Source organism: Numenius arquata, chromosome 18 (genome assembly GCF_964106895.1).
Source record: "Numenius arquata chromosome 18, bNumArq3.hap1.1, whole genome shotgun sequence".
In the NCBI taxonomy this organism is placed as follows: Eukaryota; Metazoa; Chordata; class Aves; order Charadriiformes; family Scolopacidae; genus Numenius; species Numenius arquata.
In genome coordinates, this window is record NC_133593.1 from 6,935,093 (window position 1) to 6,955,018 (window position 19,926).

The following is a 19,926-nucleotide window of genomic DNA, read 5'->3' on the forward strand; positions in this document are numbered from 1 at the left end:
CCGCACACGCTCCGCCCCGTCCCGCCCCGTCCGGGGCCGCCCCCGCCGAGGCGGGATCTCAGGGAACGAGCTCCCGTTGGTACAAAATTTATTGAGCGACTGGATGGGGTACAACAACCCGAGACACAAGGCGGGGGCACAGGGGGGTACGCGGGGGAGAGGGAGGGAGGGTGGGGAGCAGTTGGGGGGACACACACAGGCTGTTGAATATCAACAGTACTAAGAGTGGGGGCCAGGGCAGGACTAGGCGTAAAGGTCCTCCCGGTCGGCGGAGTAGACCTCCCCCTCCTGCAGCAGGGCGAAGTTGAGGAAGTGAGAAGGACGATGGACCTCGTGGTAGAACTCCTTGGGGTTGGCGAGCTGCAGCTCGTACTTCATGTTGGGGTCGTGGCGAACACCTGGAAAAGAGAGTCCGTCATCACCCATCTGTCTCCACCATTGATCAGGAGCCTAATGAAGCCCTCTACCCTCATGAGAAATCAGACCATGCCTGAAGAGAGAGTTATCTCCTATGAGGACAGGCTGAGAGAGTTGAGGGGGTTCAGCTTGGAAAAGAGAAAGCTCCAGGGAGACCTTCGAGCCCCTTCCAGCACCTAAAGGGGCTCCAGGAAAGCTGGGGAGGGACTCTTGATCAGGGAGTGGAGCCACAGGACGAGGGGGAACGGTTTTAAACTGAAAAAGGGGAGACTTAGATTAGATACTAGGAAGAAATTCTTCACTGTGAGGGTGGTGAGACCCTGGGCCCAGGTTGCCCAGAGAAGCTGTGGCTGCCCCATCCCTGGAGGGGTTCAAGACCAGGCTGGATGGGGCTTTGAGCAACCTGGTCTGGTGGGAGGTGTCCCTGCTCATGGCAAGGTGTAGAACTCGATGGTCCTTAAGGTCCCTTCCAACCTAAACCATTCTATGAAAATCATCACCCTTTGGGTTCCTTCCCCTAGAGATTTACAGCGCAATGTCCCCACGGTCTTCTGCTAGTCAAGTGTTGTCTGCCCCTCTCCCCTCGGCAGCTGTCTGTGGTTCAGCCCTACTGGGCACAGCTTTTCTCTTGATTTTTCCATTATTATCTCTTCTGCCTGACAGGGATTAATTATTCGGTGGCAACAGACCAGACACAGTCCAGACAGACAAGATGTCTACTTCCCCCCTCTGTCAAGTTTGCTCTCTTGCCACCGAAAAATCATTGAGAACCAACATCCCAGTGCTGGTACCAAGGAAAGGTCAGGCCACAACGCTGGTGTCCCTGCCAGCGCTCCAAGGAAGGTCAAGCTCCGAGGAATGGGTAAGGAACGCCTTCCTGAGGAGCCACTTCCTTCTCCTCCCCAAGCTGTTGGCCTTGCCTCCTCTCCTCTCCCCTTCCCGGGGCAGCTCACCCATGAAGTTGTAGTTCCAGGACCCTTGTGCTGGGACCATGAAGAAGCCGAGGAAACGATCCGACAGCAGCATCTGCACCCTCTCGTAATGGGATGGCAGGTAGCCCTTGGGGTTGTTCCCTTTGTCCGTGTTCTGCCTGCCCCACTCGTAGCCGCTCGGGGTCAGTTTGTAGGCCGTCAGCGTGCAGGAGCCCGGCGTAAAGCTGAGAGAACGGAGAGATGGGGCCAGTCAGAGCGATGTGGGGCGGAGGAGGGAAACCAGAAGCGAGCAAACACTCCTCTTCTGCCAGAGGGGGCACACAGAGGCCTCCCTGCCTCTCACCTGCAGGTGATGATGATAGTCTTCTCCCCATCCCAGGAGGGGTTGTCAGCCATGACCTTGGCATGGGTGGTGACGTCCTGCGGCGAGAGCTGAGGGGACTCGTTTGGTTGGGTGTGAATCCACCCCAGAGGTTCCATTTCCTGACAAAAAGAAGTGTTTTACAGAGAAAGGAGAGACGTTTAAAACAAGACGGCTTCAAGCACGGCAAAAAACACACAGGGACCAAAGGCTGCCCTTTCACCCTGTCCCAGACCAGGCTGGCTCCAGGCTGGACCCCCAAGTCCCACATCCACAGCAGACCAAGGGAAGCTGCCCCACCACCTTAAGTCCCCTTGACTGGAGAAGGTGATCTTCCACCCACACTGGGAGCAGAAGCTCAACTCACCTTGAGATATTCGTGCTGTGGCAGCTGCCCCGGGAGATGCACAGTCTGGTGTGTTCCCCACTGGGGCACCATCACAATGCATCGGATCTCCTTCACTTGGGGGTTATCGGGGGGGCTCACTCCATACAGGTAACCTGCAATCTAGGAACACAGACACCAGCCTCAGAAGCAAGAACAGACCTCCCTGTAACTGTGTGAGAGTGGGTGGGCCCTGCCCTGCACTCATAAGGAGAGTATCTCTTGGCCAGCAGGTTCTCACTAGAGGAGAACATCGTAGTTCTGTTCAATGCTGAGCTTCCTGCCAAGTCTGGACCATGAGGAGCCATCAGGACCTGGCTAGAACTTGTGTGCTGAGCTGTACTGCCAGTGTCTGTCTCCAGCATAGAGGGCTTCACAAGCCCCAGCCCTTGGCCACTAGGGTCCCGACTGGTGTGTGCCCAGCAGCGTGGGCTACAGCTGTAACACACTCGTCGTACACTCACCTGGGCCCGCAGATCCGAGATGCAGATGAATTTCTTCAACACATTCTTGGGAAGAATGTAGGTATAACCCGTTTCCTTTATATCATCTGATGAAACATAGATGTGGTTTGTTCGCAGGTGGAGGTTGGCAGCAGAAATTGCTCTGTGAAGAGAAGACAACTATTAGAGGGGGCACAGACCCCTTCCTGAGCCTTTTGACCTCCTCCTTGCCCAACAGCCCCGTCTGCTTCCCTACCTGACTCGCCACTCCGTCTTGGAGGAGAAAGTCTGGGTTTCGTAGTTGCTGGTTGTAGAGGTGATGATTTCGTCCCCGTGTTTGTTGACAGTGCGGGTCTGTGTGGCCGTCAGCTGCGACTGCTCCTTGGTTTGCTTCTCAATTTCTGCAATCTGCTGTCTCTGCTGAGAGGGGGCAGAGATCTCCATGCCCAGGATGATGTCTCGGATCTCTGACTGTGTCAGGGATGCAACATTCACGCTGGAAGAGAAAACCCACCCAAGTCAGGCATTTCAAAATACACTCTGGACCCTTCTCATCAAAGCACGAGCTCAGAACATCCACTCAGGGCGCTATGAAAAATGAAACCCCAGCTTTTTAGACAAGAGGAGGGACCAAATCACACGATGTGCAGATCAGAAAAAGTCTGGAGCAGACATTTTTATCTGCCTTACTACAAAGCAATTAATAATAATAACCAGCTTCCCTAAAAAGCTGACAGTTCATTGCCAAAGGCCCTTGAAAAGTGTTCTACTCTCCACAAGGTGCGCTCTGGCCACACAGCAGGAAGGAAAGGCTGGCGGGATTATTGCTTACTTGTTCTTCTTGCCATAGTCAGCAAGGATGAGATCCTTCAGCTGCACCTCCACCTTGATCCACTCCTCATCCGTCAGGGTTGGCCAGATGTGGTGAGGCTCCGTTATGGTTGTCTTATCCGGTTTCAGAATGACTTTGGCTCGATCGTTGTTCACATGCAGTGCCCGGAGAATCAGGATCAGACGAGAGAATGCCTTGGAGAAGAAAGAAAGTCACAGTTAGTCAGAAAGAAGGAAACCAAATATACATGGCCGTAGTACTGCACTCCTCTGTTTGGGAACACCGACATTACATGGGAAGTGCTAGTGGAATCAATCTGAAGGTAAATCCAGGCAGACCCAGAGCGAAGTGCTCCCCAGCAACAAGCTGTGAGGGATCTCTGAAGCCTTGGCTCCTGCCTCATTTATCAGCAGCAAAGCAAAATGCAGACTGGGCCCGCTGTGCTTACCGTGTAGGAAGAGATGGTTTTCAACCAGTCATCATAGAGATTGAAGAGAACCATCTGGGGTTCAGTAGCCTTCAGGATGAGATCACCGAACTTTTCCACTTTCAGACAGGCCTGGAAGGGCAGCTGCAACTCTGAGCCTTTGATCACAATATTGGGGAAATCCAGCAAGTGCACCTGGAGGTTATCGAGAAGAGGAATTAGCTCACAACTACTGTAGAACATTGGTCCAGATAAAGTCCTTCACAGGAACACAGGACTGTTCTGCAGCCTCCCAAAGATTCCACAATGTCCCCACAGAGCAGTATCTGCATCGGTACCTCAAGCGGGTCCAACATGCCCTTCCGTGTCACTATGATCTGCTTGGGCTGCTCCTCCACAGGAAGTGATCGAATCAAGGCTGCCACTTCTTCGGCAGTCTTCCACTTGGCCAGCTACGGAAAGACAGGAGGGTTAGAGAAATATCTCCCTGCAAACAGCAGCGTCTCCATGACTCTGGGAATTAGAGAGACTCAAACCAAATTCTAAAAATACGACTGAAATTTATGGCCTGTTCCAGATCAGTGACAAGGCCCAGCATTTCCCTCTAACCGATCACAGAGGGCAGTTCCCATTCCTGGAGTTCAGTTACTCCTGACTGGCTCAGAAAAAATAGCCGGCTACACCGCCTCCCTGGCTTTGCCACCTGAGAGCCTCCTCACTGCACTGGATGTACGGCCAAGTGCAACGTGATTTGCTGTACCAGTGAGCACAGCGCTGTTTCTGAAGTCCTGCTTGAAGATGTAAACTCTTTACGCCTCAGAGCCTCAAAAGCCCTGCAACATCAACGCCTGCGCTCTCTTACTTTTATATCCCACGCTAATGTCTTCCTGAGCACAGGTTACACATGGGAAATTGGAGTTTTAAACTCGTCGAGAGGCAGGAAGCTGAAGATCCTCGTGATGTCTTCTGCTCAAGTGAGTATCCCCAAGCAGTCGGAGCCCACCCCCAGCTCACAGCCCAGAGCCCAGGCCCTACCTGTCCCAGACGCTTCTGTCCTGCCCACACAGACGTGTGGATGATCTTCAGGAAGAGCTGTCCAGTCCTGGGATTGAAGATGAAAATGGCTCCATTGATGGGTTTTGTGGTCAAATTCCCTTCAAAAGTCTGAGAAAACAAGCAAAAGCGAAAAGTACAATGGGATGAATGTAGCCTGTCCACGTACACCCGACTCGCTGTGTGCTCTGAGCAGGAACCGTACCAGAAACGCAAGAGCTGCTCCGTGCACACTGCAAAAATTTGGGTCCATGTTGATTCCTAGTTTTCCATCACACGTGTCTCCACAACCACCCCGAGCAAAGGACACTGACACTCCCTGGCCTTTCCCTCTCCCCGAGATACACCTCTGGCCTCACCTTGTGAATGGTCACTCTGTAGACATTGGTGTCATCCACAAACCAGATGATTTGGTTGGAGAACAGCTCTCCGTAGTTCTGGGAGGACAGGTACGGTTCTGTGGGCTCAGATGAGTACAGCTGCAACCCCTTGCGGATTCGTTCTCTCAACACATACAGCGCAGGATTCGCTTTCATAATTTTGGCCATAGCCTGCTGGATCAGAGGTTTGCTCCCAGGGAACCAGTTCCCATAAGCACTGAAGAGGAAAAAAAACCAGAAGACCCAGTTGTTACTATCAGCTCTGAGACGAAGAGACAACAGCTATGCACAAGTCTTCCCATGACTTTTCCCAGTGGGAAGCCACAGCACTCCCACAAAAGCTGCATTTTCTCTAACAAGTACACTGGAGCAGAGGCCTGCTTGCTGGGACTTTCCCCTTAGTTTTCCAGTGAAGAACAGCTGTCCCCACTTGTAGGGGGCCTTTAAACAAAGCCTGTCCTTTAGCTCCAAGAAGAGTCAGACAGAAATCTCTTAAGAAAACTAATGATTAGTGAGCTGGGAGAACAGAACCTTTACTATTGAATGAGCAAACATGGGCAACCTGAAAGCACTGCCTAGCTGCCCTGTCCCGTTCCCTGCGCACCGCCGGCTTCTGCCTTCTCCCCTCATCCTCCTGCCTAGGACACAACCCAGTTTGGAGACACACTAAGACACAGCCACAAACTACCAGTTAAAATACAGAAGATGCAGATCTCACCTGTGCAAGTTATAGGCCAGATCGATGGCAATGAGCACCCCAGTGGGAGATGGGTAGATGCTCATGTTGTCCGTAGTGTAGTCCAGGAACTTGGCTCTTGCGTAGCGCTCGATATCATGGGAATCGTAATCTCCCCAGCGCAGCTGGATATCTATCCAGTACTTCTGAGTGGTGGTGCTGTCCATCACATCTCTGAGGAGAAAGCAAGCCAGAACAATTTAATCCTGCACAAAACCCTCCTGCAGTTGCTGCGTGTCTATGACAGAGAGTAACTGCCACCAAGCATGAACACTGAAGCCAGCCACTATCTGCGCACCAGCCCGAAAAGGGACTCTACTGCTCTCTTCATACAGCAGCTGAATGCAGAAGCTGTTCAGAGAAACCCTCAGCCAACGGGGTTCAGCTGCAGGTTTAAACAAAGCAGCAGTTACTCCTCTACTGTGCAGTCAACGAGGGTCATCTCCCCCGGGGACTGTCTGGTGAAGGTTCAGTCGAACTGAACACAGCACGAGTGCAGACAGTGTCCAACTCACTCCAGACTCTGGCTCTAGGACAGCCCAGCTTTATGGACTTTCCTGAAGAACCTTTCAGAGCTCCTGAGCTCAGGGGAAAGATCAACTGGAGAAGAAAACAGCAGCAACGACAGTCTTCATGTTTTGCAGAAGGAAGTGCTAGGTGGTGCTGCAACCATCTACCCAAACGAGCCCTGCACTTTGCCAAGCATGATTATGTCCTCCTGTGTCCCCAAAGAAAACCAGCCCCAGGTGCCCAAGACATAGGGCTTTGGCTCAGGATGTCTGGCTCAGCAGCTCTGCTCTGCAGCAAGATCAAGGAGAGGGAAAAAGGAAACACTCACTTGGAATCTGCAAGCAATGATGGACGTGACACATTCCACTTATAGGAAGCAAAGAGAAGGATATCTGCACACGAGGAGTTCATCTTGTATGACTTCCTGGGATGGATTGTCTCTTTCTGCACTGTCTCAATCTCCAGAGCATCCAGCTCTTGATCAAACACCTGGGAAAAAGGCAGTCAAAGATGAGGTGTGTTCACGCAACCCAGCTAAAGAATCTATCCCCAACAGAGAGCTGAAACAAGCACCCAGGAAAATCCCATTTTCTCCTCTTCCCTGTCAAATTGCTTAGGAAGGGGTAGCCCTGCTACAATCCCCAGGACAATCTCTGTTGCAGGAGGCCGCTGGTACACAAGGAGCACGTGAGCATTGCGCAGAAACAAACCGAGTCAACATACTCCTCACCTGACACAAATCCATGACGATGCTCTCATGGATCTTTTGCCACAAGTGAGCTCGGAAAATCTGAATGAGAGAAATCTTCAGGGTGGGGATCTTGCCATGCATGAAGATGCCCGTCAAATCCAGCTGCACCTGAAACCCAACGTACACCTGCAAAGGAAAAGGAGCTGTGAGAACACCCAACAGCACAAGTTGTGAAGTTTAGAAACGAAGCAGCTACTTGTAAGGGGATTTAGCTCATTTGTAAGAGATGTTCTGAAAGAATTAGTTAGATCAATTCACTGCTCTCAATTAGTGGAAGTTTCTACAGGTACAAAGCTCCAGGTACTTACGTTGGCTCTGTTAATGGTAGGAGACCACCACAGGGTGAATCTTCTGTTTGGAATTTGGTTCAAACCCGATCTCTGGGCATTGGTCAGCTTCTTCCACTTCATGGACTCCTCAAAGCCACTGGCCTTCTCCCTAGAAGACAATTGTGTAAGACGTCCCCTCATCTCCACTGACTGCCATGTACCACACATAACAGAGACAGGGAACACACACACCGGGAGCAGGGAAGATTGTTTCATGCAAAGAAATTTCCATGGATTTCCATGCTGAAGTTCAGCTACAGCCCAATTCCAGGTGCCCTCACAACTGAACTACACAGTGTACTCGAGGACTGAAAAATGGAAAGGGCTCAACAGAACCAGTACAGCTTGAGCTGAGGACTCCTCCTGGTGCACCACTAAGCTCCAGTTTGCAAGACAAGGTGACACCAAGGTTTCTCTTACCAGAAGAGACCCTCCCATGTGGGGAAGTAAGTGCCCTTGAAGAGAGTGTGCTCCAGGATCCCTTCCACCCCACCAAGGGCCTGGATCATATCTGTGCGGTAGTTGTTCAGGTTCCAGAGTTTCCCATCATGGCGCTGATGTGTCCACCAGAACGGGTTCTGTTTCAGGACCTGGAGACAACAGTGCATTAGTGAGCAGTTTTGTATTCAGATCGTCTAACCTAACTGCACTAATTGCAGGAACCAAGATGATGATGATGATGATGATGATGATGATGATGTCAGATAACAAGCAAAAAGCCTCATTCCCTCAGTCCCTACAACATGAGTTCAGTCAATACTACTACGCAATTCAGACTGCAAAATTTTAAGATGATGTTTTTATCTTTCAGGGACTGACCTTCTACAGAGCCACTAATAGAGGCTTTAAATAATAAATCTTTCCACTGTTGTTAAAACTTAAGATTTTGGAATGTTTGTTTTGGGACCTTTTTTTCCCTCTCCAGAACCGATTTCTTTACACTTGGTTGCACTAAGCGTGGTGTTCCCCAAGACACTGCAATCTATTGAAATGCTTCAAAAACTGCTAGCTACAGATTTTGAAGCACTTGGTTCTCAACAGCCTCTACTAGTCCCAGCACATGGCTCCACGTTCTTCCTGCAGCAGACAGACAAGGAAATGCACCTGCAATAACGCAAGGTGAAAGGACATTGAACCCCACGCTCAGCCAGAGAAATTCCCCATCAATACCTGATACTGTTTGAAGTCAGTCCTGACTCTCCACCCTTTATCATAAGCTAAGGTATGGCGGTCCTTCTGGAAAAGGGTGTTAATACGAGGAATTCCCCTGTCCCACGAGTCCTCCAGATCCTCCAGAGTCAGACGCCTGAAGAAAAAAATCCCCATCCTTTGTTACCTCTCAATTTTAGAGCAATGCGTTAATGAATATTTCAGGTGATGAGATCACAGAAATAATACAGACCTCAGGGCTCTGGCAGGAGATGTTCTAAAATGCCAAGCACTCAGAGGCTCAGCAAGGTGTCTATAGCCATCACTATGATCACGCTGATGTCAAACAGCCAAAAGGAAAAGCCTTGCCCTTCTAAGTGCACAGAACTAACTGCAAACAGGTCTGATGTCAGCTTTTCCTGGCACCACCTGGCATAGCATTTCCCTCAAACTGTGCCACAGGCGTAATAGCTGCTTGCAGAGCCCGTACCTCCTCCAGAGGTAAGACAGCAGCTTTGTGGGTGGCCTAGAGAGGTCTCCAGAACCCTGAGACAGTGCGATACTTCCCCTCACTGCCCGTCCACACACACACAGAGATCTGATGGCACATGGAAACCCACCTGTTCTGGGCTATGGCCTCTTGTCGCTTGAGGGCATACTCTGCCCACACTCTCTGAGAGTCAATGAATTCACTCTCCCAGGGCTGGATGTAACGATACAAATTTGGTATGAGCTGGTCCTCCTCGTGACTCATTCCTGAGCGGAAGTGAGTGATGCCAACATCTGTCTGCTTAGACCACCTGTAGCAAAGAAGCACAAGAGTGAGGTAGGAGTGACAGGAATTCACAGGTCACACTGCCATAAAGGCAACATATCCCTATAACAAGGCATGGTTTAGCATTCTCACATATTTTTATGGGAAAGAGTATCTAACAAAACCCCCAACTCATGTAGGCATTTAGGACAGAGCAGCACAACTCACCTCAGGTCAGACTGTGGGATGAGAACGTGGCCCATGGAGAGCATGCCCAAACCCCCCAGCTCTTTCGGGGTGTAAAACACCACCGGTGGAAAACGACTGGGCATTTTGGAATTCAGACCAATTTTGATTCGAGTCTGGATTTTATTTTCACACTTCACCAGCAAATCAAGCAACTCCTGAGTGTTTACAACAGCTTCCCGGAAATATGTCATCAAGCCAATCAGAGCTGTATTCCATTTGTTGACAATCTAGAAAAGAAACCAAAGGATCAGTTCTCAGCCCCTTCTCCAAGCATCTTTCTACAGAAAGCTCTGTCACACAGCTCCTCCCACCTTACCTTAGTGAAGGTTGTGGAGCCAGATGCCATGAGGATCTGCCTCACTCTGTTGTGAAATCTCTGCATAGACTCGTCATCCACACGCAGGAAGCACTGAGCTGTGCGCTCCTTGGTGACCTACAAGAGCACGGGGACATCAGTTCCCTCCTGGGAGCCCTCTCTCCAACACAAGAGAGCAAGATGAGCTCTTGCCATTGGGCATTTATGAAACACGGGGAGAGAAGAGGCCGAAGAGCACCCTCTACAGTTTCAGGTCCCGGCTCAGCCTCAGCCAAGGATTTCCCACCCCTCTTGGGAAGGAAAGTTCATACCCAGCTCATTTTAACTACCTGCTAGAGGTCCCAGCAGGTACAAACCCTGCTTCAATGCCAGGTACGGGCCAAGCAGGGACTGCTCTCCCACCCTGCCAAACCCTCACCCTACCTCGTTCTGCAGGTTCCAGACACCGTCCTTGTGGGTGAACTCCTCGTAGCTGGTGCGGCACTTGGGCAAGATGCGGCACTCAAAGCCACACATGTTAAACAGCAAATTGGGGTTATCCTTGCTGTAAACTGATACGAAGCTGTTCTCCCACTGCACTGTGGTGACTGACCGAGGCAAGCGGTTCTTGATATCCCAGAAGACAGCACGACCACTGAAAAACAAGATGTGCACAGTGACAGGCTGTTACTGAAGCGGAACAGGAACTGGGCAAGTTCTCAGTGCTTTCCTAGCACTACAGTCTCTCACACCCATCACTCACCATCAAGCATTACAACACAGATCCCTCATCTCTCTTCTTACTGAGCACTTGCCTATCAATCTCCAACAGTTATTTATTACAACTAATTTTCCCACCTTGCCCTCACTTGTTTTTTCCAGGTTGTAGCACTTACAGGTTCACATCATGTTTCATGAGGCGCATCCGAGCATCCCGGGGCCAGCACTTCTTGTTGTTGTAGCCTACAATGTTCTCATTGTTGGGATCTGGATGCTCTGTCAGGTACCGCTGGATCAAGTCTCTTGCCTCATCTGCTGTAAACCTGGAAACGCACAGAACAGGATCCAGAGTTACACGACCAACTTCTCAGAACATCAGTCTGCCCAAACAGATAAGGACTTGCTTATGGATACGAACTTGCTGTTCACCATAGCATGTTTGAAGGTTACCATCTGATTTCTGTATCCTCCCACTGAAGGAGGCTTCATAAATTTTTATGTCCACTTGCTAAGAAGCCAGAAAAGGCTTATTTTACCAGCGGAAAATCTCTTAACAATTTAGCTTGTGATATTGTTGCTTTTCTACTGGTCCAGTGAAGCTGCAGAAAAGCAGCCTGAGAAAGCAACAGGAGGCGTACGGACACCCAGTTGTTCTGGGAAGTCTGTCAATCCAAATATTCCTGATCTTCCTTAGCAAAGGGAACAAAAGCCTGGAGTAGGAGCGCACTAATTCCCACTTTCACAGCATCTGCTGCAAGATGCCAGAACAAAAGTTCAGCTGAGGAAAGCAGGGCCGCCGAGCTCTCACCTGAAGAAGATGTGGATACGGTCGATGTATCTGCAGAAGAGGCGAATGGGATGGGCCACCTCGGTGGCAATGTCTTGGAAGCTGAGGAAGTCATTTGGCATCTGGGGAGGCCCAGCCATTTCACTGGCACGGTGCAGACCCAGCACCAGCAGGTCCATCACAAGCCCATAATACTGGACAATGAAGGAAGCAAACTGCAGCCCACGAATAATGCCATAGGAGTTTGTGTGATTCATGTCCTGAGGAAATTAAAGGAAATTGTGAGAACCTGACTGTCACAATAGACCAGAGGCCTTTTACCTGAGCAGCTGCTCTTTAGCAGGACCCAGAAAGGTTTTCTTACTCTTCTTTCTCTGGAAAGTCTTGTGTTCCCTCCTCCCCCATGGGCCCAAAACCTTTCCATCTTACAGTCCACACAGCCCCTTTCCTGACAGCAGTCATCACCTTGTAGTTGATCACCACGTTGTTCTTGGCTGTCATGTAGTCAGCGATGTTGTGATCAACAATAAGACGCAACAGCCTGTTGAGCAACGTCAGGTCAATCTTCTCATACATCTTCTCAAATCGAGATTCCAGCATCACATTGCATTCGCCTTCACTTGTTTCCCAAACATCTTGCAGATTATTGATGCCTGAGGAGAAAAACAAGCTTGTCGTGTTACCTGCCACAACGCATTTCTCAGAGTGCAGAAGCACCTTCCGGGCATAGGCGTATTTCCTGTAATGTCTGATTTTTCAGCCTCTGATCCTTCTAGGCTACCCAGAAATGGGATCAGAAATATGTAACCAACCACAAATGCTATGGAAGTTCTCCTCCTCCAGTATATACTCATATATATATATATATAAACCTACAAAATACAGCCTCTTATTGTAACAACTATTGACTGCAAGTTGCAAATATGAAAACTCAGCTTCCAGGGGGACTTGTAGGAAGCAAGTTCCCAATAAGAAAACTCATTTTTTGCACGGAATACAAGATCTCACGAACCTTGGCACCACTTGTACACCAACAGCGGAGGAGGTTCAGTGTCAGCAGGTTTGATCCACGGAGGGAAAAGTCGTCGCTTATCAGCCTCGTACCACAAGTACTGATCCAGATAGGCATCTGTGATTTTCTCCAAGGGCTCAACATCGTAAACGGGAACTAAGTGGCTGTAGAGATCCATGAACTCAATTCCCACCTAAAAAAGAAGAGGCAAAACTTCTTTTACAGAGAACACGAAGTCTTAGCGTTTAGCTCCTGAATGCAGCACCATTTTTAGTACTGTCTGGCTTTCACCAGGACGCTCACCTCCTTGAAGGCTCTCTGAGTTAAAAGGTGTCGTTTGATTCTGGACAGAGCTTCATGAGGATTATCATAAGCCTGTTCAATCAAGCCCAGCTCCTCTCTCTGCGACTGATTCAGGCGAGATTTCACACTGAAAGTGAGAAAGAACAGCTCACGCACCCAAGTATGAACAAACCAAGGGCCACTGTATTAAAATGATGAAAGACACCGTTCAACCCAGGGGATCAAGATCAGTAACTCCTCACAATCCACATCCCAAAGATGCCCAATGACCCTTACAAGCACGGTATTGGTTTTGCCCCAGGTGGCAGAGTCCATGAGGAACCCCCGGTGGCCTTGGCACTATCACAACCTATGGCCTTTACCAGTCCACCAGCGTAACTTTTACAGCACGCCAAATTCCAGGAATAATGGATAACAAAATAGCTTCAGGAGCCCTTCCCAGTGCAGATGTCTGCCCATTGGCAGAACACAGTCACTTCCCAGTGCTCACCTGTAAGCCTCCTTCAGCCTCTCCAGGGCTAATATGAGCAACTTGGTGTCATGCTTGTAGGACAGCGGGGGGAAGGGAATGGGTGAGAACCTCCTGCTCTCCAGCCAGTGCACTGTGGTTGTGTACACAGCAACAGCCTCTTCCGCAGTGATGTAAGGCCCATCCTGCAGAACCACACCACCAGCATTAGTCAGTGAAAGCTTCTCTATGAAAATAACACCAATTTGGGCAACCTCAGGCTGGACAGAAGTACCTTCAAGTAATTATGCTGCCGTTCCTGCTCAGCTTTTAAGTAGAGCCTGGTCAGCCGGCCCAGATTCTTCTTACAGACGGTTTTGTCCACAGTGGCACCCCGACGGATCCGCTCCCTGTTGTAGTGAGCTGTATTTGTCCACCAGTCAGCTTTTGCCTTCACATACCTCAGGATCATGTTCTCAATAGGAGTTGGCAGCCCTGGCACCTGGGGAGGGACAGTAATGTGAGGGAAGCAGGAGCGAGAAGAGCAGTTCTACCTGGGAGATGTTAAAATTGAACCAAAAGGCCAAGTGGGAGATTTACCTTCCAGGGAATATTGGCCTTCCAGCACCGCCAGGCCTCGCTCAGATGCTGCAGGATGGTTCTGGCTTTGTTCTGTTTGATTCCTTCTGGCATCATGTCCAGAATGTCATGCATAACTGCTGCCCTCAGCTCCAGGTCAAAGTGAGACTCCACACGCTGCTTCGTGACAGTCTTTGCTACACCCTTTGAGTGACGGCCTGGAAAAAGCAAAGTACTTCAGCAGGTCTGACATTATCGGGCAGCGCTCCTCCTTCTTCCCAATACGGGAGTGCAGGGAGGTGCAGGACGTCTGAAGAAATTACACTGCCGCAACATCTCTGATCAGTTTGGATTAGGAGGCTGTGGACCCCCTAGTGCTATGGAGTGGGGAATCCCACTTCCATTTGGAACCTACTCTGGGGGCACTGGCCTCTTAAGAGCTCTAAACCAGTCAATAGCTCTTGGGATTGGTATGGAGCATGGGTACAGACCACTGCTTGGAAGAGAAAACTGGAGTTCAAGCTGGCAAATAAACAGTATTAATCTTTACCACACACTCCTCCCACGTGCAAGATTTACACAGTGTGCTGACCTTCAAACTGCCTGGCCAGCAGATTCCCCAGCCAGCGTTCCAGCAGTGGCGTGATGCCCCTCATGAAGAACAGCCATACTCTCCAGCCTGGAGCCCAGAAGCCACAGCCAGGACCTTTGCCCACAGGCCCCTGGAAGAAGAGAGATGAGGTAAGAGCAGGTCACTTATTGACACTCCAGAATTCCTCCCTTGTTGCCCAGTTTACATCAGGTCACTATCATGTGGAAAAGTGGAACTTACTGTGTTAAACCTGTAGTAGATTAGATGTTTCAGGTCCTTGCACATCCGAATCTGCCTCATCAGTTTGTACTTGTACCGGTACATTCCTGTCAGCTGACCCACATGGGCAAAGATGTACTGCAAGCCATCTGCCAACTGAAACACAGGCAGCACAGTCAGAGATAACAATGAACACTGCAAGGCATTGCCTCAAGAAAGCAGGTTTATTTCACAGCCAGGAGCAGAGTGTATTAGGCCATACAAAGCTCCTAACACTGATTCATACAATGATCGATTCTTATAAACTAGGGTAAAAGCAGAATTTCACGCAATGCTGTACATTTTCGTTGTTCCCTCTCTTCTGTGTAACACTGCAACATTCAGGCATTCTGGGCATTTTATATAAGCCTGCCCAGATATTCCACTCCTCCTCTCAACTTCCCCTCCTTGCTTTTAAAAAAAATAAAAAAAAAAAGATGAGCCTACCTGAAATGCATCCACATTTCCAAGTCTGTATTGGACGTGGCTGTCCACCACCAACTTAGTGAGCCGCAGAACCTCTCGGCACAGATGGAAAGCATTACCGAAACGAGATTTTTTCCTTTCCTGGAAGAGACAAAAATCCAGGATTTATGTAACAGCATTATATAAGAGTGAAACAGCTCCAATTTGGTCAGTCTGTAACAACAACCGAACAGTTGAGGCGCTGTGGTCTCTTACCATGCTACAAGCTTAACAATCTTCAGCTAAACTTTACCCTTGAGTAAAATAGCGCATGGACCAATACCTTAGTCGTGAGAGTCTTCACGGGCTTCAGGTTGAAATTGTAATCCAAGTGAAGGTAGTTCAGGTTCTTTCTGTGGATCAGCAAGTTCAGCATATTGTAGCCCTGGCGACACACCTGCAGGCCAACTTCCACCCAGTCCAGCTTCGTTGACTGGAAAAACTTCGTAGCCTTGAAGGATCGGAACAGGTACCTGGAGAGAGCAGAGAATATGATCAGCTGAATCCCCTACAAAGATCAGCAGTTCCCCGCTGAAGAGACCCCCCACTTACCTCTTCTTCTGGGCCTTGGGGGGTCTGTGCTTGAGCGCATTCAGAACATAGTATTTCAGTAGCTTCTGATAGGAAACCCGTACTTTCACTGGCTGGCCTGCTGGGCAGTGCTCACGGTACCTAGGGATAAACCATACTTCAATTTTTCAAGTAACTCGCACTCCTTACTCCAGAAACTCTCCTAAAATCTCTAGAAACCAGACACCACAGGATGTCATTATTTTATTTTCATCCTAACAAGATAATAATGTCACAATCACTAGAACACCCCTTCCACCAGAAAAGAACTCACCAGTTCTTGACCAGTGGGATATCAAGAGCTCTTCGAGTCCTCCCAGACCTCAGGTTGAAGGGCCGTGGGGCCCACAGGAGCGCAATGCCGTTGGCTGTGTTATCTGTGTAGAGCGGGGTATCCTTCAGGAAAGGTTCCACAAATTCTGGCAACTCAAACTCTTCATCATCATCAGGCAATGGTTCCTGACTCTGAAATGCAGAAATACCACACATCAGTTTTCTGGTTGCTTCAGCTCAGTTTTCAGAGTGAACCAAGTAAAAACCATTTCTCTGCTCTCACGGTAGAAGTGTGACAGTGCTGAGCAGCAGAGAAGCAAAAGGCACACCAACCCCAAAAGGCACACCAACGCCAGTGGGCCTGAGAACTAGCTTCGGCTACTAAACCCTGAGCTAGGTGTTATGGAGGTAACTCAAGGGAGATGTCAGCTCCATAATAGGCAACCAAAAAGATAAATAACCTATCAGAAGACTCTAAAATAACAGTTAATTGGGCTGTACCCTACAGAGACCAACTGTGCAACTCCAGAAGTAGAAAATGTCTACAAATGATAACTGGGGGGGGGGGGGGGGTGTGTGAAAGGGCTATTGTTTTCTCATGAAATATCTATGTGTGTGTGCCACTGTTAGAAACAAGGTTACAAACAAGATACTAAAGCCCCATCACCTCCACAGGTGGGGTTTATCACAGGCTCTCTTGGACAGAGACTCACCTTGACAGAATGTCTGTGTGAAATGGGGTTGATCAGTGGGTCGAAGTAAAAAGCCGGGAGATCAGGATCTTCTGTTTTAATGAAGACGACATTTGGAGTGTGATACCTACAATAAACAATACGTATTAGAGCACCGTGACAGCTTTCCCCTCCTCTCCCTGCTCTTGAAGCTGCTGCACTCACCAGGTCAGGTGGACATGGTGTGGCAGGTTATTGTACAGGTAAGGGAAAGCAATTTTGTACTCCGTCCTAATCGGCTGCCTGATGATAATTTTGTTGATATCATTAAATTCATTCCAGTCTTCATCCCTCAAAAAAGAGACAAAAAGAAAATGTTATATGAACATTCAGGGGAACAGAAAGGCAAACGTTTTTGTCTGAAGACAGTATCAGTGCTTTTCCTTTAGCCTTCTCTTCACACGAGCAACCATTCAGCATCCAAAGCAGCAAGTGCGTCACAGATTTAATGCTAAAGGGAGCGAACACCCAGGAATTGTTCACCCAAGGCAAGACATTTGATAACACATCAACCTTCCCATCCCTTTTTCCAGATAACAACTTATCTTTCCTCCTAAACCCAACACTTACTGAAGATTGATGTCTCTCACAAGAGGCTCAAACTTGGGACCTCCAGGAATAGCCATGTTGAGCGCCTTGGAGGTAAAGAATGCTTTCAGGTCAAACAAATAGAAATAGTTGTCATCCACGAGGTCAGTGAGCAGCTGGTTGGCCAGCCGGTACAGCGTGGACATCATGGGGAGAGTGAACTGCCAACGCTGGTACGTTGAACCATTTACATACCTGCAAAAGAACAAAGCACACTCACTACACAGCCAGAAGACAACTGGGCCTTTATCAAAGGTCCAGAAATAACCAGAACACCTCTCACTTCCCATCATTTCCTGAAAATATTAAGGACAGCTAACACATGGGTCCCTCTAAACAGAAAGAAAGGCTGCAGGACTGCTAAAGGCCACTATGGACTACATCTGCCCAGAAAATACCGACTGCTCCAGTTCATCTCCTCCATACCCAAACTGATACACAACATCTGTGCACTCCCAGCAAATATAAACTGGAATTCCAACTAGACAATCCAGGTTGTCATCTTAATGGTATGGTAAGACCAGAGTTTTAGCAGTCAACTGGGCAGCAGCCCTCCTGGACAGAGACACCTTGTTTGCCCTCGCTGGATGCTGACGACAAGCGGTATAGCCTTACAACAATCAGGTTCTCCCTCCCATCCTTGAAGGAAGGTTTTTCTCTCCCCACCAACATCACACATTGCCGAGCATAACACAACCAAAGGCTGTATACTACTATGTACAGGTAATTTATGTACTGCATTTGTTTCCCCCCCCAGTGAATTGTGGCACGTACTTCCTGTTGTCTTTCAGCGGCTGGTGGTCGTAGAACCAATCCAGGACGGGAGCATCCTCCTCTGGATCCAGCTCAAGCTGAATCGCTTCCAGGGGCTCCACATCCAGGATGTTATCAGCATAATCCAGAGGGGGTTCTTCATCATCAAACGGGGGGAATCTCATCCTCTTGAAGTGACGCCTATCCCTCTTCTCTCGCCTCATCATAATCCACATGGACCTGGCAGAAACCCAGTGACCGTTAAACATTGCTTTTATTGAGGACGCACCAGTGTTTGCTCACAAGTTCCCACCAGGGCAAGGGGAGAAGGCACTTACCCCCACTGAGCAATGTACACTGGCTCTATGACCCAGGGAATCTCATTCACAAAAGAGATGGCGCCTGTGATATGGTACAAGACTGGAACATCTCTGATTTGCTCCCAGGGCATGGGCATGTTCTCCAAGAGCTTCAGAACAGCATGAGGCATGTACTTCAGAGCGCTATAATCAGAGATCAAGGAAAATCAGGGTTGGAAGGGATCTCAAGAAATTAGCCATCAATCTGCTGCAATTACCTCTACACTTTTCACTCCCGAAAACTGCTCATCTAACCTGTTCATAAAGGTCTTCAGTGACAAATCCGTGAACTTCCTATTCTATCCTTGTGCTTCATATATCAGACTACAGAAAAGTTTTCTATTGGTTTGGTTTCCGAGAGATTGTCACACATTAAGAACATTACAAACCAAAAATTTCCACGTGAATTTCTGGAGTTTTTATGGGTAACGGTAAGTTAGTGCTATGGATCATGATCTGCATAAGAACAGCTCTCTGAATCCAAACAGCAAAGAAGCACTCATGATGCTCCTTAATTTTGCAAAAAAATGTATGTTAGCTACTTTGTATTCTCCCCCAACTTCTCATAAGGTGCTACCCAGTGTAATACTTTTCTCAAAAATTCAAAGCAACAACTTCCTTTGCTTATCTTCTTCTGTATTGGTAGTCTAGTGCCACCTGGTTATCCCACCCTCCTCGAGCTATTATGCTGCCTTCTATGCACAACTGACAAGGAAAGCCCTTTGGAGAAGGGGGTCCCTTACCCCAGGTAGACACGCTTGTCGTGACGGAACTTCCTATTGGTCATGTCACCGTGGTCACGGATGATCTTCCGGACATGCTCGGGGGGCATGTCCTCCTTCTGCGCGTCCACGAAGCCGAATTTCCTCTTCTCCGCATAGCGCTTGGCCTGCAGCTGCTGCCACTTGCGGGCTGCAGGGACAGAGAGACGGCGGGGTCAGGCCTGCTCCCGCTGGGGAGGACGGGGGCGCAGGGGCTGGTCCTACTCACCTTTCTCCTGCAGCTTCTCCTCAGACATGTAGTCGGGCAGCGGCGCCAGCGGGGTCGGCACTGGGGCGCAACCGCCGCGGTACGGGAAGACGGCGGCCATGGCGACGCACCTGCGGGGAGTGGAGAGGGGCTCAGGGAGGGGACGGAGCCAAACCCAACCTCTTCCCCGCCATTCCCAGCGCCCCCCCCTCGCCCGTCCCCGGGCCCCCAGCACCCCCCATCCGCCCTCACCGGCTGCCGCGACGCCCCGCGCCTCCCCACCACAATGGCGGCCCAGCGCCGTCGCCTCCGCGCCTCAGAGACCCGGATGTGGGCGGGGCGTGCAGGCGGGAGGGCTGTCCAATCAGCTTTCGGGCAGCCTCGGGGACAGCAGGCGCAGCCTATCAGAACGCGGAGGAGGGGCAGGAGGCGAGGCCAAAAGCGGAAGAGAAAAGGAAGTTGTGCCTGGAGTACACTTCCGGCGGGATGCCCGGCCTTCCCCGGTCCCGCCCTTCG

The 19,926-nt window shown here is 49.7% G+C and overlaps 1 protein-coding gene across 1 annotated transcript; it reads right to left on the reverse strand.

Annotated features, from left to right (window-relative positions):
• Positions 1-72: 72 nt before the first annotated feature.
• On the reverse strand, positions 73-19,531 carry PRPF8 (pre-mRNA processing factor 8). The gene is made up of 42 exons (XM_074160505.1): positions 19,432-19,531; positions 19,185-19,353; positions 18,421-18,585; positions 18,104-18,322; positions 17,312-17,524; positions 16,907-17,032; positions 16,724-16,829; positions 16,012-16,202; positions 15,720-15,839; positions 15,451-15,640; positions 15,150-15,269; positions 14,685-14,819; positions 14,445-14,574; positions 13,874-14,070; positions 13,569-13,775; positions 13,316-13,479; positions 12,826-12,952; positions 12,523-12,715; positions 11,976-12,163; positions 11,532-11,770; positions 10,900-11,046; positions 10,448-10,658; positions 10,025-10,141; positions 9,688-9,935; positions 9,326-9,505; positions 8,727-8,862; positions 7,977-8,146; positions 7,536-7,665; positions 7,207-7,353; positions 6,805-6,965; positions 5,949-6,140; positions 5,210-5,447; positions 4,833-4,961; positions 4,136-4,249; positions 3,819-3,992; positions 3,371-3,564; positions 2,795-3,034; positions 2,560-2,701; positions 2,078-2,218; positions 1,693-1,832; positions 1,371-1,573; positions 73-398 (listed from the first exon to the last, which is right to left on the reverse strand). Exons 1-42 carry the CDS (start codon positions 19,529-19,531, stop codon positions 244-246), a joined length of 7,008 nt encoding a protein of 2,335 aa, XP_074016606.1. The 3' UTR covers positions 73-243.
• Positions 19,532-19,926: the final 395 nt, after the last annotated feature.